The sequence below is a fragment of the Plodia interpunctella genome, chromosome 16 (genome assembly GCF_027563975.2).
Source record: "Plodia interpunctella isolate USDA-ARS_2022_Savannah chromosome 16, ilPloInte3.2, whole genome shotgun sequence".
In the NCBI taxonomy this organism is placed as follows: Eukaryota; Metazoa; Arthropoda; class Insecta; order Lepidoptera; family Pyralidae; genus Plodia; species Plodia interpunctella.
The window spans coordinates 3,056,414-3,070,176 of record NC_071309.1 but is presented as its reverse complement, the minus strand read 5'-3'; the positions used below and the strand labels follow the sequence as shown (position 1 = coordinate 3,070,176).

The 13,763-nt window shown below is 34.4% G+C and overlaps 3 protein-coding genes across 5 annotated transcripts; 2 read left to right on the top strand and 1 right to left on the bottom strand.

Moving 5' to 3' along the window:
• Positions 1-616: 616 nt before the first annotated feature.
• Positions 617-6,970, top strand: Pi3K21B. Its single transcript, XM_053756527.1, has 4 exons — positions 617-1,263; positions 1,979-2,677; positions 2,831-3,124; positions 3,308-6,970. The coding sequence occupies exons 1-4, from the start codon at positions 1,184-1,186 to the stop codon at positions 3,438-3,440; spliced, it is 1,206 nt and encodes a 401-aa protein (XP_053612502.1). The 5' UTR covers positions 617-1,183; the 3' UTR covers positions 3,441-6,970.
• A 109-nt stretch (positions 6,971-7,079) lies between these two features.
• LOC128676428 (serine/arginine-rich splicing factor 7-like) lies at positions 7,080-9,592 on the bottom strand. Of its 2 annotated transcripts, XR_008405412.1 has the most exons (5): positions 9,448-9,592; positions 9,106-9,292; positions 8,702-8,895; positions 8,282-8,521; positions 7,229-7,370 (listed from the first exon to the last, which is right to left on the bottom strand). XR_008405412.1 is itself a non-coding variant. In XM_053756530.1 (4 exons), the coding sequence occupies exons 2-4, from the start codon at positions 9,280-9,282 to the stop codon at positions 7,217-7,219; spliced, it is 525 nt and encodes a 174-aa protein (XP_053612505.1). In that variant the 5' UTR covers positions 9,283-9,292; positions 9,448-9,592; the 3' UTR covers positions 7,080-7,216. The 2 variants fall into 2 exon arrangements, 1 of the variants encoding a protein (XP_053612505.1); XM_053756530.1 differs by lacking the exon at positions 8,282-8,521 and having other exon boundaries at positions 7,080-7,370.
• Positions 9,593-10,125: 533 nt separating this feature from the next.
• LOC128676427 (uncharacterized protein) lies at positions 10,126-13,660 on the top strand. Of its 2 annotated transcripts, none has more exons than XM_053756528.1 (7): positions 10,126-10,221; positions 10,853-10,925; positions 11,120-11,311; positions 11,848-11,995; positions 12,262-12,352; positions 12,569-12,727; positions 13,455-13,660. In XM_053756528.1, the coding sequence occupies exons 1-7, from the start codon at positions 10,202-10,204 to the stop codon at positions 13,645-13,647; spliced, it is 876 nt and encodes a 291-aa protein (XP_053612503.1). In that variant the 5' UTR covers positions 10,126-10,201; the 3' UTR covers positions 13,648-13,660. The 2 variants fall into 2 exon arrangements, with proteins under 2 accessions (XP_053612503.1, XP_053612504.1); XM_053756529.2 differs by lacking the exon at positions 10,126-10,221 and adding an exon at positions 10,414-10,675.
• The last annotated feature ends 103 nt before the right edge of the window (positions 13,661-13,763 follow it).

The window sequence follows — 13,763 nt, the reverse complement described above, 5'->3', positions numbered from 1 at the left end:
CACACTACACATATACACTAGGTATTCAATTTTCTTTCTAGTGTTGTGCCGTGGCAGTAAGTAACATAACGTCTTTAGGTTTTTTCCGTTCTGATTCGAGGAAATCAAACCCGAACGTTAGGTTATTTTTCCAGCGGTGTGAACATTTATTACAACAATTTTATTTGTTAGACAAATTAAAAAACTTTCAATATTCATTTCGCTACAACTTTTGAACGGCTGAACCGATTTTCATGAAACATGGCTAAGAATACTCGGGATAAAATTGTCTATGACACAAAAAAAAAACTAAACGAAAATTGGTCCATCCGTTTGGGAGCTACGATACCACTACACCCCTATTTTTGCGTCGGGGGTTACAAAAGCATATAGATCTCCGAATTCGGATTTCTGATTAGGTCCCGCGTTCGGAAACCTGATGTGTGCACGCACCCGGGCTAAGTTAAGAACTTTTTCCTGAGCATAAATATTGCTATCTCTTTCATCTGTAGCACCTTTGAGCCCACCCGACCCGATATCCTTTCTATTTCGATTGAAATATTAGATTATCGATACACTAACAAATGGGATGGGCCTTCACTGACTAGCTTCACTTTGTACATGTTGGTGTCCCTGCGAGTTACGATCTCGGCGCAACCGATCGTAACCGATCGCAACCAACCAACCATGGCGGACGATGAATGGTGTTGTTTGGCTGTGAATTGAATTGGTTTTTCAATTCTATGAGAGTTATTGTGAACATTGTTATCTCTGATGTGTAAAATTATTTTGGAACGTTTCCTCTCATATTGGTTAAATTCCGATGTGTTTAAATTAAAGCCTAGTGAAAATTGATGTGCCATTTTTACAGACCAATTTCCAAGCTCGCCCATTTCCTTTGTGATCTAGTTAACTTCTGTAGTGAACATTTTATACATCTTTGTGCAGATAGTTGACACTCAATAAACGCATTATTATGATTTCAAATGACTGTTAACATAAAAAAAAGACTTCAACATTTAAGCGCTTTCCTTTTCTGTAACCTCAAACGCGGAAGAAAATCACGTCAGTCGAAGCCGCTACGATTTTCTTGTAGCTTTGGATAGAAGTTATGCAAATATTGCCCAAATATAATATACCTGGAATATGTGCGCCAGTGGGTGATTAAGTGATAATACTGCAATAGTGATTTGATAATGAAATAATGGTTGAAATCGGCGTCCCGCAGCAATCAGCTGATGAGAACCTAGAAAATGCGGAATGGTATTGGGGAGACATAACCCGGTATGTATCATGTCATGTTGTGATAATGGTTAAGTTCAATCAATAATTAATGTTAAGAGACAATGTTATGCACTGTTCTTAGTAAGTTTAGCTAAGTATTGTCCAATTCTATAGTCTTATTGGATTATATTTTGTTAGTAATTTCAATTTCTCTCGATTTTGATTTGTGTCTTCCTGACTGGATAAAGACCATAAACTTTTATAATGCCCACATTTGGCACCTTTGGTAAAACTAATTTCAAGATTTTTTAATAAATAGCATAAGCATTCTTTGATGTAAACTGATGCAATAATAATTACAAGTACCAATATTATATTCAACCTTTCTTATTTAAGGGGACAATATACATCTAAAATATAAATTAATTTAGTTTATTCTGACAGGAGGTTGCTGTTTTCACTGTAGACAAAGATTAGGTTGTCCCTCATGTGCCTGGTTTTGCATTGCCTATCTTGCTGCTTTGTATGAGACAGGCTGAGAAGTTGTATAGAAATCTAACATTTGGCTATGCTAGTCTTGTCTTTATTTTTAAGCATACCTGACAACAATGAATTTGTATAAACCTGTATTAAGTTTACACAATTTTATCATTATATTATAGTTGTAAACTGATGATTCAGATGTAACAGAAAGAAAGAAACAGATAAACACACTGTAGTTCTGATTTGTACAATTAAATTTGACAAAATTTTACAAATAATTTTTTAATTACAGTGATGAAGCTGCTGAGAAGCTCTTGGACACATGTGATGGAACCTTCCTAGTCCGCAACTCATCAAACAAAGATGGAGGTTACACTCTCACCGTAAGGAAAGGTGGTTCAAACAAGTTGATCAAAATATATAACCAAGATGGCCGGTACGGATTTTGCGAACCCTTTGAATTCAACTCCGTTGTGGACCTGGTCAGGTTCTACACAGAGTATTCTCTTGGTCATTGTAATCACAATTTGGACATCAAGCTTACACACCCGCTTTCAAGACTCCCTGAATATGATGGCGGAGAAAACATGAGTGATGAAACACTTGAAATGCAATACAAAGAGAAGCATGAGGAGTATATTGCCAAATTTAGAGATTTTTCAGAACGGTCATATAAATTCACAAGGCTCAGAGAAGAAGTTAAATATAAAAGACAAGCTTTAGATGCTTTCAAAGAAACACTTAAGAAATGTGAGGAACATCTTAAGATGCAGGAGAAAATGCAAACAGAAGCCCAACCTCATGAAAAAAATGATCTTATAGAGAACAATAAACAGCTACTATCCCGAGTACAAAGTCTGAGGGAAGCTAAAAAGGAGCTGCATGAAATACTGAGAGCAACTGTCAGTGCCAGTTTAGTTCTTGAAAGAGAAATTTATAAGCTAAAATCTGATATACTTGTAATATACAAAACCAAGGACCGGTACAAACTGTAAGTTTTTCAACATAATATGTAACATATTATCTAAATTAAAACTCATGTTGAAATTTATTCTTCTAACTGTAACTTGTTCATGTAACTTCTGGCAAATTAAACTTACATGTAATATGTATCATACTGAAGTGTGTTAACTGTATTTTTCAGATGGTTACAAAGACGAGGGAAAACGGATGAATATCTACAAGCATTGGAGAATGACAACACTGATGAATTGGAAGAATTGTATGCACACCGTGAACCAATCAGTTGGAAAGTAGACTGCACCAGAGATATGGCAGAGCGTCTGCTGGCTGGAAAGCCTCAAGGCACATTCTTGATTAGGCCCAATTCAACAGGCCAATTAGCACTTTCTATTTCATGCAATAACACTATATACCATTGTATTATCTTTAGAACTGAAAGGGGATATGGATTTGCTGAACCTTACAACATTTATAGGTAATTATTGCATGATCCTACTATGACAGCCCCTTTAGGAAACTAATAAATATTATTTTCCTTTATTTTATGTTATACCACACTGTGCATTTAGTGTATAGTCGCTTTTTTAATTTTCGGTAAAATCCATTTTTGTATATTGCAAAAATGAAATTAATGAAAATAACATTTTTCCTGTTTTAGGACCCTGAACGAGCTTGTACTTCATTATGCTGTTAATTCACTTGAAGAGCACAATGATCACTTAAAAACGAAACTAAAATATCCCCTCAATGCAAGTTTGGTGAAGAAACCAGAGAGAAACCAAGTAAAATGAGGATGCAGTGGTATTTTGTTGGTGAAACTTGCAGTATACTAAAACTTATCTTGTCTTCTATTCCATGAATAGAATGACTACTGAAAGTTTTCAGTTGAAACACCTATTTATTTGCTATATATCTTAACATAATCAAACATTGAAAATATGCCTGATATATACCATATAAATATAAAATTTGATTATCATTATGTATGTGTATGAGAAACCGTTGATGAAAAACAGTACTTTTTAAACTTATGAAATACTGTTGATTTTTTAAATGTTATATTATCAATTTTAATCTATTGTATAGATTTTTATTTATAAAATTATTGCATTGAAATGAGATTACTAAAAACAGTATGTAGATTTTGCAGGTTTTTTATTAAGAATTTGTCTTTATGACAACGAAAATATTCACCTTAATCGCGTCCAATATATTCTTGATTCAATGCATAGTTCATGGAGTGATGTGTGTGTAGATATTGCCTGGGTAAATTATGTGGGATCAGAGTTTGAAATTGTGACCTTTTTCTCTGTGACGCCATTTGAACTTTAATGTCGCGTTTGGTGGCTCAAACGCAGTCGTGGTGCACAGAGAAACAGGATTACGAAATTTGTGTATATGTTCATAGAGTATGTGATATGTGAAGTTATTCACATTAAATTAGACTAAGATGTGCGACTGTCAAATACACAAAGAGCTACCACAATGGTATTACTAATTTATGAGTGCAGATGAATGATTGGGCCATGTTATATCTTGTTTTTGTTCTTAATATTGTGATAGTAATGTGATAGACAACTTCTGTTCGTGCATTTTAATGTAATTTGCTTATTTTAGAAACGTCAATATCAACTTCTAGTATTGATGTTAGAGAACAATAAATATTTAATATATTGATGAACTTAGTATGCCCATTACGGTTTTACATAACAAATGTTTTAACTTTGAATTGAAGATTTAAGAACTTAATGATAGGTAAGAATAATCTTAAGGCCTTTTGGGATCAGCTGATAAGATATTGTTTTAAAATTGCTAAGGCATGGAAAGAAGTGAGGTATATAATTGCCAGCTAAATCTGTTCTCTCTGTATCGATCCTGCATTAGTACTAATATTGTTAAGTGTATTGAATGTGCTAAAAGACTGAATGTCAAGGCGATTGTGACAGGTCACAGGGTGAAGCAGGAAATTTGTTTTTTTTTTATTCTTTACTGAGTAAAGTAGCCTTTGTAATGTAGCCTTTTATCCCTTGATTTAATATTGATATTATTAAAGATTCTAAATCAGAATTCAAAAACGAAAAATCTGCATAATTTAAAAAGGCTAACATTTCCTGCTTATCGACAACGAATTACACTAACAATTTAGATATTTGCGTCGCGCTGCCTAAAAGCTGGCCTACTTACTGTGCCTCAATGTTGCGATCTTTATAGGGAATCCCATCTTCATCGCACTGTTTATGGAGTACGTTTCATCTTATTTTTTTGTGGACTAATACTCTAATACCCACAATTTAATTAGTGATTTTCTACTGTGTAAACTCAACAATAAGTTTACCTAGGGGGTAAATGGGCGTTCTTTTCTAAGCATAAACAAGCCACTATAGGTTTTGGTAGGTATCAATTTAAGACCTTGTAACGCAAAATTCAGGACGATATGAGTTGTACATGTTCGTAAATGTGGGTTCGATGTTTTGTTACAATTTGAATAAATATGTGATAGTAATTATAAAATCGAGTACTATGTACATAGGTGTACGTGAATTGGTCTTACCTCGAAAATGTCTTGTACCAATCAACATATTCAATATTATAATTTTCGTATAACAATTGTATAATGAAGTATGCTTTGCCGTAGTTGCTTTCATAAGTGTAACATAATGAATATAATCTGTAATCAGTTAGTTATAAAAATACTACCGAATTTGCACCTTGCTCTATATAAATGCATATGCATAAATATATGTAATAGAACTTATTGAATCACTTGACTTACTCATAAAATCTTATGAAAACGTTTTCGGATGGATATATTTACTTTTACACCTACATATTTTTATGTATTTGAATATAACAAATCGCCCCACATCCTTTTATAATATAGCTCTTAGAACTCGTTCATATTTTTCGAAATGTGTCTCAATTCCGAGGACCTACCTTGATTTGTTTTTTTTAATCAATTTTAAATAAATATTAAAATCGTCAATTAATTATCATTGAGTCGTATTAGGTACTTGTTAATAATTTTATATTGTGGTAATTACTTTAGGTAGGAATATCAAATTAAAAATGAAATTGTTTTGAAATTTGTATAATCTCTCATGACATCATACTTCTATACTAATGTCAGTAACTGACTTAAAAACTAGTAGGTCCACCTAAAGCTCAAACCCTTGTTAGTCGAAGCTATCGAGTACTACCTATTTTGCAAAAAAAATCATTGAAATTCTCGTTTTTAAGCCAGAAGCCCAGCATACAAAGATTTTATCCAAAAAGGCCTGAAATATTGTTTTTTAATGTGAGCGGTAAACATGTGTGTGTAAGTCTAAACATTATGTAAATTTTATCTTGGTTAGATAGTTTTATTTTCCTGTATATTTTGTAACACATTTGTGTATTTTTGTTGCATGCAATAATTTTACATTGATTTCAGTGCTAATGTTATTTGTGCAATAGGAAATTTATAAAATCTCAAGATTCTTTTGTATATATCAATAAAATTATGTTCCCAAAATAAGTCACCAACATAAATGGTATCTATTTAAAATTTATATTTTAATTATAACATTTCGTAAATGTATAAATTACGTTTTAATTGTATGTGAGTTTAGTGTGCATCATAGTAGGATATATATTAAGTTTATATAACAAGAGAGCATAAGAGTAAGTGAGATTATCGAATTGAAATTTATTTTTATATTCGTATCTATAAATATGTATGTCCTTAGGATTTTAAATATTATTTGCTAGCCTACATTGTGGAAATATGATCTCAAGGGTGATTTGTTAAAGTAGGCACATTTAGCAACGACCGAGACCGTGGAAGCTATAGGTAAGACTGGAGACTCCCAAGAACTTTTTGATCCAAAGTACATATCTATCCCTTTCATCGGTAGCTCAATCTCCTTGCGCTCTGCGAGGTATCTTTATACCTAGGTACAGGTAGGTAAATAAAATATTTTTTTATTATTGAGGTCAGGCTACAGATGAAAGAGATAGCATTTATCTACCTTGCATCAAAAAGTTCTTAAGAGTATTGGTTCCAGTATTATCTATTTATTAAGTTTTATAGCTTCATGGTAAAGACCCGATTTTTTTCAAGATAGCCACCGGGTTCAACATGTCCTTTGGTTGCAACAAGTCCTATGACTTAGAAATGGGTTCTTCTGACTGAACACAGCAGATTAAAATTAGGAATGCAAATATATCAATATGTACAGCCAAATGCATAAAATAGAACTAAGACAAACTATCTCCATTTGATATAAACATTGTAATAGTAGTGTTTTAATAAGTGTTAATAAATAAAATGTCAACAAATCAATTTTCTTGTTTTCAATTTCTTTAATGGATATACGTGTAAGAAAAGGTTCATCGTAGGCTATGCTATGACGGAATATCGCGTTAGTATTTATTAAAATAAAATAAAAATATATGTATCTTATTCACGAATTTATTGATCACAAAATCAATACAAGGCTATTGTGTACTATAATAAAATCAATGCAGGAATGATAATGTTATTAGTTGATGATGGAACTGATACAAAAATTAAAGAATATTGAGAGAACTAATTAGACTTCTTGGAGTCCTTGGATGGCGACCGAGACCTGGATCGCGAGGCGGAGCGTCCCTTGGAGCGGGAGCGAGAGCGAGAGCGGCTGCGAGAGCGAGACGCAGAGCGCGGCGAGCGGGAGCGCGAGCGGCGTCGGGAGCGGGAGCGGCTGTGGCGGACATCACATAACATTACACATATGTCACAGGAGAGGTTTATCTGACTGCTGTAAACTTGACAGTGTTAACAAATCAAGGGCCTGTTTCGACACTTGCTGGTAACTTTACCAGGACATCGACTCCAGATAGCCTAAATGTAACATGTCAAACAGATATTGTTAAAAATTGTGTTTCACATGTGGTGGACAGCGCTAACTGATCAGGCAGATTTATCTAGCATTTAGATTATCTGTCAAGACTACAATATGATATTTTATCAGAAAGTGGTGAAAAAGACCCTAAAACTACAATTCTTAATTTTTTTTCTGTCGACATCTAATCAAATAATCTTATAGTAGTTTACCTACCTACCATCTCTTAATACATCCAGTTTAGAAACTGCATCGAAAATTCATACCTATGTTATTTTTTTTAATACCTACCTACTAATGCAGGTTCCTAAATTAAACTGCTCTGCATTTATATCGTTCTGTAAAATTGATGGTAACTCGTGTTTCGTAGAAAAGTACGCGAAACTGTGCAGGCCTGAGGCACAGATTGATAACTAAAATAGTTTTGCTTTTTTGTTGTACTAATAACAATTAATAATGTAAAGTTCTGAATGGTATTTTCCTTTATTGTAACATCAATTTACTGCCGATGAAATATCTGCGTGCATGACAAGTATTTGGAATGTAAATATGAGGTGAAACGGTTAGAATGACCTAACATTTGAATAGCCCTAGTTTTTCGAAAAAGACGACTTCGACTCCTCCACTTTGTCATTGTTTGTAAGGAACATATCTTCTACAATTGACCTTTTTTGTTAATTAGATATTACCTTTACAAACAAACATGGGGAGTGGAGTAACGCAGCTGCTCTTCTCTGTACACAAAGACAGAATAATAATGTGAGACTCACTGAGTGCACGCAGTGATTACAATAGACGTAGGTTGCGATGCGCAGAGTGAACAAAATCTCAATGGAGTTCTCAACAAGTGGAGCGTGCACGTAGGACGTAGCTACGTAGTTCGCAGAGCGAAGTTACCGATGCGGCCAACTCAAGCGGAGTACACGCCGCGAAGTGAAAACTACGTAGCGTTGACAATAAGAAGTGCAGACACTGACGAGTTCATTCTCGGCGCACAGGCCAATGATAACCTATAACATAGTTATCATTGGTATATGTGGATTCAAAACATAGGAATGGGATCTTTATTATTATCAAGCTTTCATGTCTTTTCAAGATGAACTTAGATTTAGATGTGAGATACCATACCATGAACATTCAAGATAGTATACAATACAAACCATTTGTCAACGATTTATATAATTAGGTACCTGCGACGGCGACGTCGTGTGCAGTCCCTGGCGTAGTGACCTCTGTCACCGCAGTCATAACATCGGTCGTCGTAAGGCCGGGAAGGCGGACGAGACCTTGGCGGAGGACCGCGTCCCCCATGTCCTCGGCTTCCATTTGACATTTCAACGCGTGCACGACGTCCACATACTGTCCGACCATCCAAACCACGGACCTGTAAGTGTTATATTTTAATTAGGTACACAATCTATTTTGTCTGTAAAAATGCCTCTCAGTCCAATGCCAATATAATAAGCCGGCCGGCGGTCTTGGCATTTGACTTCGAAACAAATTACTTAGAATGAATTGCTTTGCGATGGTTTGCTTTGACTATTCATAGCGGAATTAATTTTTAAAAGCACAACCAAGTAGTAACTAAACTTACTGCATCTTCGGCGTCACGAGGATCTTCAAATTCAACGAAGGCAAACCCAGGTGGATTTCGAGCTACCCATACATTTCTCAATGGACCGTAGTACGAAAATGCATCTTCCAACTCCGGTTTGCTCGCATTGTTTCCCAAATCTCCCACGTAAACTTTACAATCTCCATATCGCGACATACCTAATTATCTGAGAAATAAGAATAGACATAGTTATAGACATGACAAAAAAGACCAAACTGCGTCACTCACTGATGAACACAACTAAAGCCACCCCGAAAAGAGTTTCGTGCATGAGTTATAAAGTAGCAGTGTGGTTTTGTCATAGCAGTATATTATACGTACCAATTAAAATACAATTTCGTCAGTAATTTAAGGAATAATACTAATGCCACAATGAATATTCGATCATTGAAAATTATAGATTCGCGATACGCGGCCAGCAAAGCGACCACACCAAAAAAACGCAAGCGAGGCGAGCGAGCACAAACAAAATAGAATAAAAAAATAAAGCAAGACCATAGAGGGAAGAGAAGTTTTGATCCACGGGTGAGAAAAGCTTAAGCACCTTGGAATACTGCATTGCAAAACGGTCTTGTTGAACGACTAATTTGAAGATGGTAAAAAATTAAGTAATTAAGATAATACTATTATTGAAAAATATTGCATGCCTGAAAGGGCAATCTGTTGAAACTCTTACTTATATTTACCATTCTTGTATGTATGATGTACATGTACACAAATGCAATAAATGTTTTTGACTGAAAAAAAAAATGCTTTACCCTAACACTTCTGATCGGCTACTTCATAGTCTATGAGCTGTGAGTTGCGAGCCAAGCTTTGTCGTCATATATTTAATCTCACCAAACTGTGGTCTTTGCTCGTAGGTGGATTAGTGATGTATTATCATTCATTTTGCCTCTCTATACCTAGTTGTTGATAAAAATATCTAAAGTGTCAAAACATAACTCAATGTCATTCAGTTGTCATTTTACGTTAGTGTTGCCGAACTATCGATATTATCAAACCGTGATGCCGTAGTATTGATTTGCAATAATAGTTCTTTACCTTTATCACATTGGCTATCGTAATCGTCGTCATGACGGTTCGATACTATTGGTAAGTATTGTTCTTTATTAATAGTATAACACCAAAACTGGCTATTGATACTATCGATAGTCGGTTTACTAGCGATAGTATGGAACTTATATCGATACTGTCTATAAATATCGATACTATAGTTCTTTCTTTTTTTTTCAATTTATCGAAACGTTTTCAATAGTTGACTATCGAAACGAAAGGCAACTGACAACCGACAACACTATTCTCCATCACAACATGTGAATGGAGATAGGTTTGAAAGAAAAAAATGTTTCATCTAAAGTTGATTAAATTGTAGGTACGATACATAGGCTATATAAATAAATACCTACTAATTTTTGTCTATGTTAAATTTAATTTGTAACGCTAGGAATATGTACTATAATAATTTGTAAAAAACGATTAAGATTTGTTATGATCAACCCTTGAATGTTGTCAATTTGTGGAGTACCTATATTTTTTACTACAAAATGTAAGTAATACTTACTAACCAATATATAACTTATCGCAATTATATTGTATATAATGATGTGTTCAATGATTAGCGTGACATAATATGAGTCAATTGATTAGATTATTAGATGTAGTTGTGGCCCCCATGGAAAAAAGTATCTACATTTGAAATAAACCTTTTTATCCACTATTTCAGGACGGAATACTGGAAGTCACAGTCTCGTAAATTTTGCGAATTCTGCAAGTGTTGGTTTGCTGATAACAAAGTTGTAAGTACTTTACCTGTATATAAAAAGGTATTTTTTAACACCTCATTGAACAAATGTAACACTCCTCCCGAATGGTCCTTTGCTTCAGTATTCCTATTATGATATATTTTACTGAGCAATAAACTAAAAACAGAAGAGAGATAGGTATGTATATATCATCTTATATCAATTACAGTGGAAATCTTTTATTCCAGTCAATATCCTTTCATGAAAATGGCAAAAGGCACAAAGAAAGTGTTCAGAAACACATATCTCAACTTAGCAAAAAAAGTGCTAAAGAGTTCAAACAAAAGGAGAAAATGGATGACGACATTAAGAAAATGGAAGCAGCAGCAATGGCAGCTTACTTGAAAGATGTTCAGAATAATGCTGATCTGACATCACAGGTATTTTTTAATTTAAATATGTAATTCATTTTAATAATTAATAAAAAGCTGTAGTTAGATTTCTACTGTAGATAGGTACAATCAACTTAAAGCTGGGTTCACATTTTGATTAGTGTCAAGTGCATGTGTGTGACTCCAAGTAGTTCTACTAAACACCTACACTTAATAATGCGAACTAAGCTGTGTATCTACCCTACATGGAACTTGGTATGGAGGAAATAATGCTATTTTTCAATGTTGGGTTTGTTGATGTATTGCCTCTATTATAACATATTATTTTCTATCTCTGTGATCTTTGACTGTATTACTATTTCATACATTGCTTATATACAAAAGATATGAAGGTTTTTTTTCCATATAATCATATCATGTAATACAACTGTCATTGTATATACCATTTACACATTTTTAGGATTTGTGAAGATTTTAAAATTTTAGACTAAAAAATAAATATTGTTTTAAAATTTTTCTCCATTCTTTCATTGATTTTTCTTTGAGTGATATATTGTTTTGTATTATGACAAGTATTTTTTCAGAGTATAAACGATATGCTCGTGAAAAATGGTGACAATAAAAACGAATTAACAACAGCATCAAGTAGTACAGCCCCAAGTAGAGCTCCCGTCTGGCACGAAGTGAAAGGGGATGACGGCAACTCATATTACTGGAACACAGTAACTAATGGTAAGTGTCCAAATATCATTTATTAGCTGTGAATTTTGTGGAATAATGGATATTATTCTGTCTCACGTTAAAAGTACTTAGTACAATCACATGCATTAATATTAGTGTTTATTCCAATGTGGCAAAGTCAAAAATTGAATAATTGAGCATGTCCTGTATTAGTTTTTGCTCAAAGACTGGATAGATTGATTTTGCCACTCAAATGATTTAGTTTATTTGTAGATAATTTTTAATTTACCTAATGGGTAAAATATTTTGTTTTTCAGAAACTACATGGGATACCCCCGATGAGTACCTGTCTATTGCGCAGCAGGAAGAGAAGAAACTGAAAAAAGAAAAAGCAAAAGAAAAAGCCAAGTAATGCTTATGATTTTCATTATTTAAATTTATAAATAATTCACCAACAGATAGTGATTCCCGAGGAGGGTTCAATTGCATAATTTCTTATGTTTTTATTTTTACCCGAGCGAAGCCGTGCCGGGCCAAGTGTCATATACAAATGCCAATAACGAGGTTCAGTTCAGTTCATAGTTCTTTATTGCTTTACTCATATGAAAAGTTTTTTTTTTACAGAAAACAGAAAAACAAAGAGAAAATGAAAGAAGTAAACGCTCACATGGCGCGGGAGAAAATGAAGGAGCTCGCGGCCAAGCCGGAGCCCCGGGCTCCGCCGGAGCTGGGGCCCGCGCTCCCACACAAGCCCTATGGCTCTTGGACTGCCGTCACTATAGAGTTAGTACTCTATCTTTCTCTCATCTCATTCGTTCGTTCTCGTTCCCACTTTCATTAGGGGCTGTGACGCCCGGTATCAGTGTAAAAAATAAACTTGAAATTTTGATGATCCGGCTGTTAATGTACTCTGTCTGAAGTCCACCCTCTTTGGGAATGTTATTGTTTCCTAGGCTATGTGTTTTCTCCCTTAGTCACCTCGCACAAAGTCCACGAGAGGATATCGAGTGATCCTATTATAGCGGTCAGGAACTATTATTTAAAAAGATTGGAAGTCCATGTTTTATGATTAGTGTTATTTAATGTCAGTTTCATCTGTTAGATGACAGTTTTGACAGTTTGTTATACATGTCACACATGCTTTTTGACTTATTTTTGAAAATACTAATGACATGAAAAAAATCTGGAATCGTGCGGGAATTGAACCCGAATAGACAGGGGCGCGGGTTCAATTCCCGCTCGATTCCAGATTTTTTTCATCTCATTATTATTTTCACATAAAACAAGTTTATGATAGGTATTTCGTAACATTCTGTATAGTGGCCGTCCATTAATAACGTGATCTTTTTTAAACATTTTTTAACTCCCTCTTCCCCTTGGTGATACGTGGTGACATTTAAAACTACGATTTCAAAAATTATTTTACCATTAGAATATATTTTATCTCAAAAAAATAATAAAAATCTAGCTCTAGTAAATAATAAAAATGAATTTTTATTTATATTTCCAGGCCCGTAGAGAGCATAGACCTCCAACTACCAAAGCTGGAGAAGGAAAAACCCCCGCCCGTGGTGCTGCAGCCGGAGACTGTCCAGTTCAAAGAGAAACGAGTGGAGTCGCTGGGCGACGGGCCCGTCGAGTTCAAGAAACGCAAGTTTGCCAATCCCAAACGGAATATGCGCCAGAAATTGGACGATGAATAAAATGTTTGATATATTTGTTGTTTTCTTTTATACCCAGAAATAAAGCTTATGGTTATGGATATTTGTCATAAAATGTACTTTTGTCATGTTAAAAATAGTGGTTCAAATGGACATTA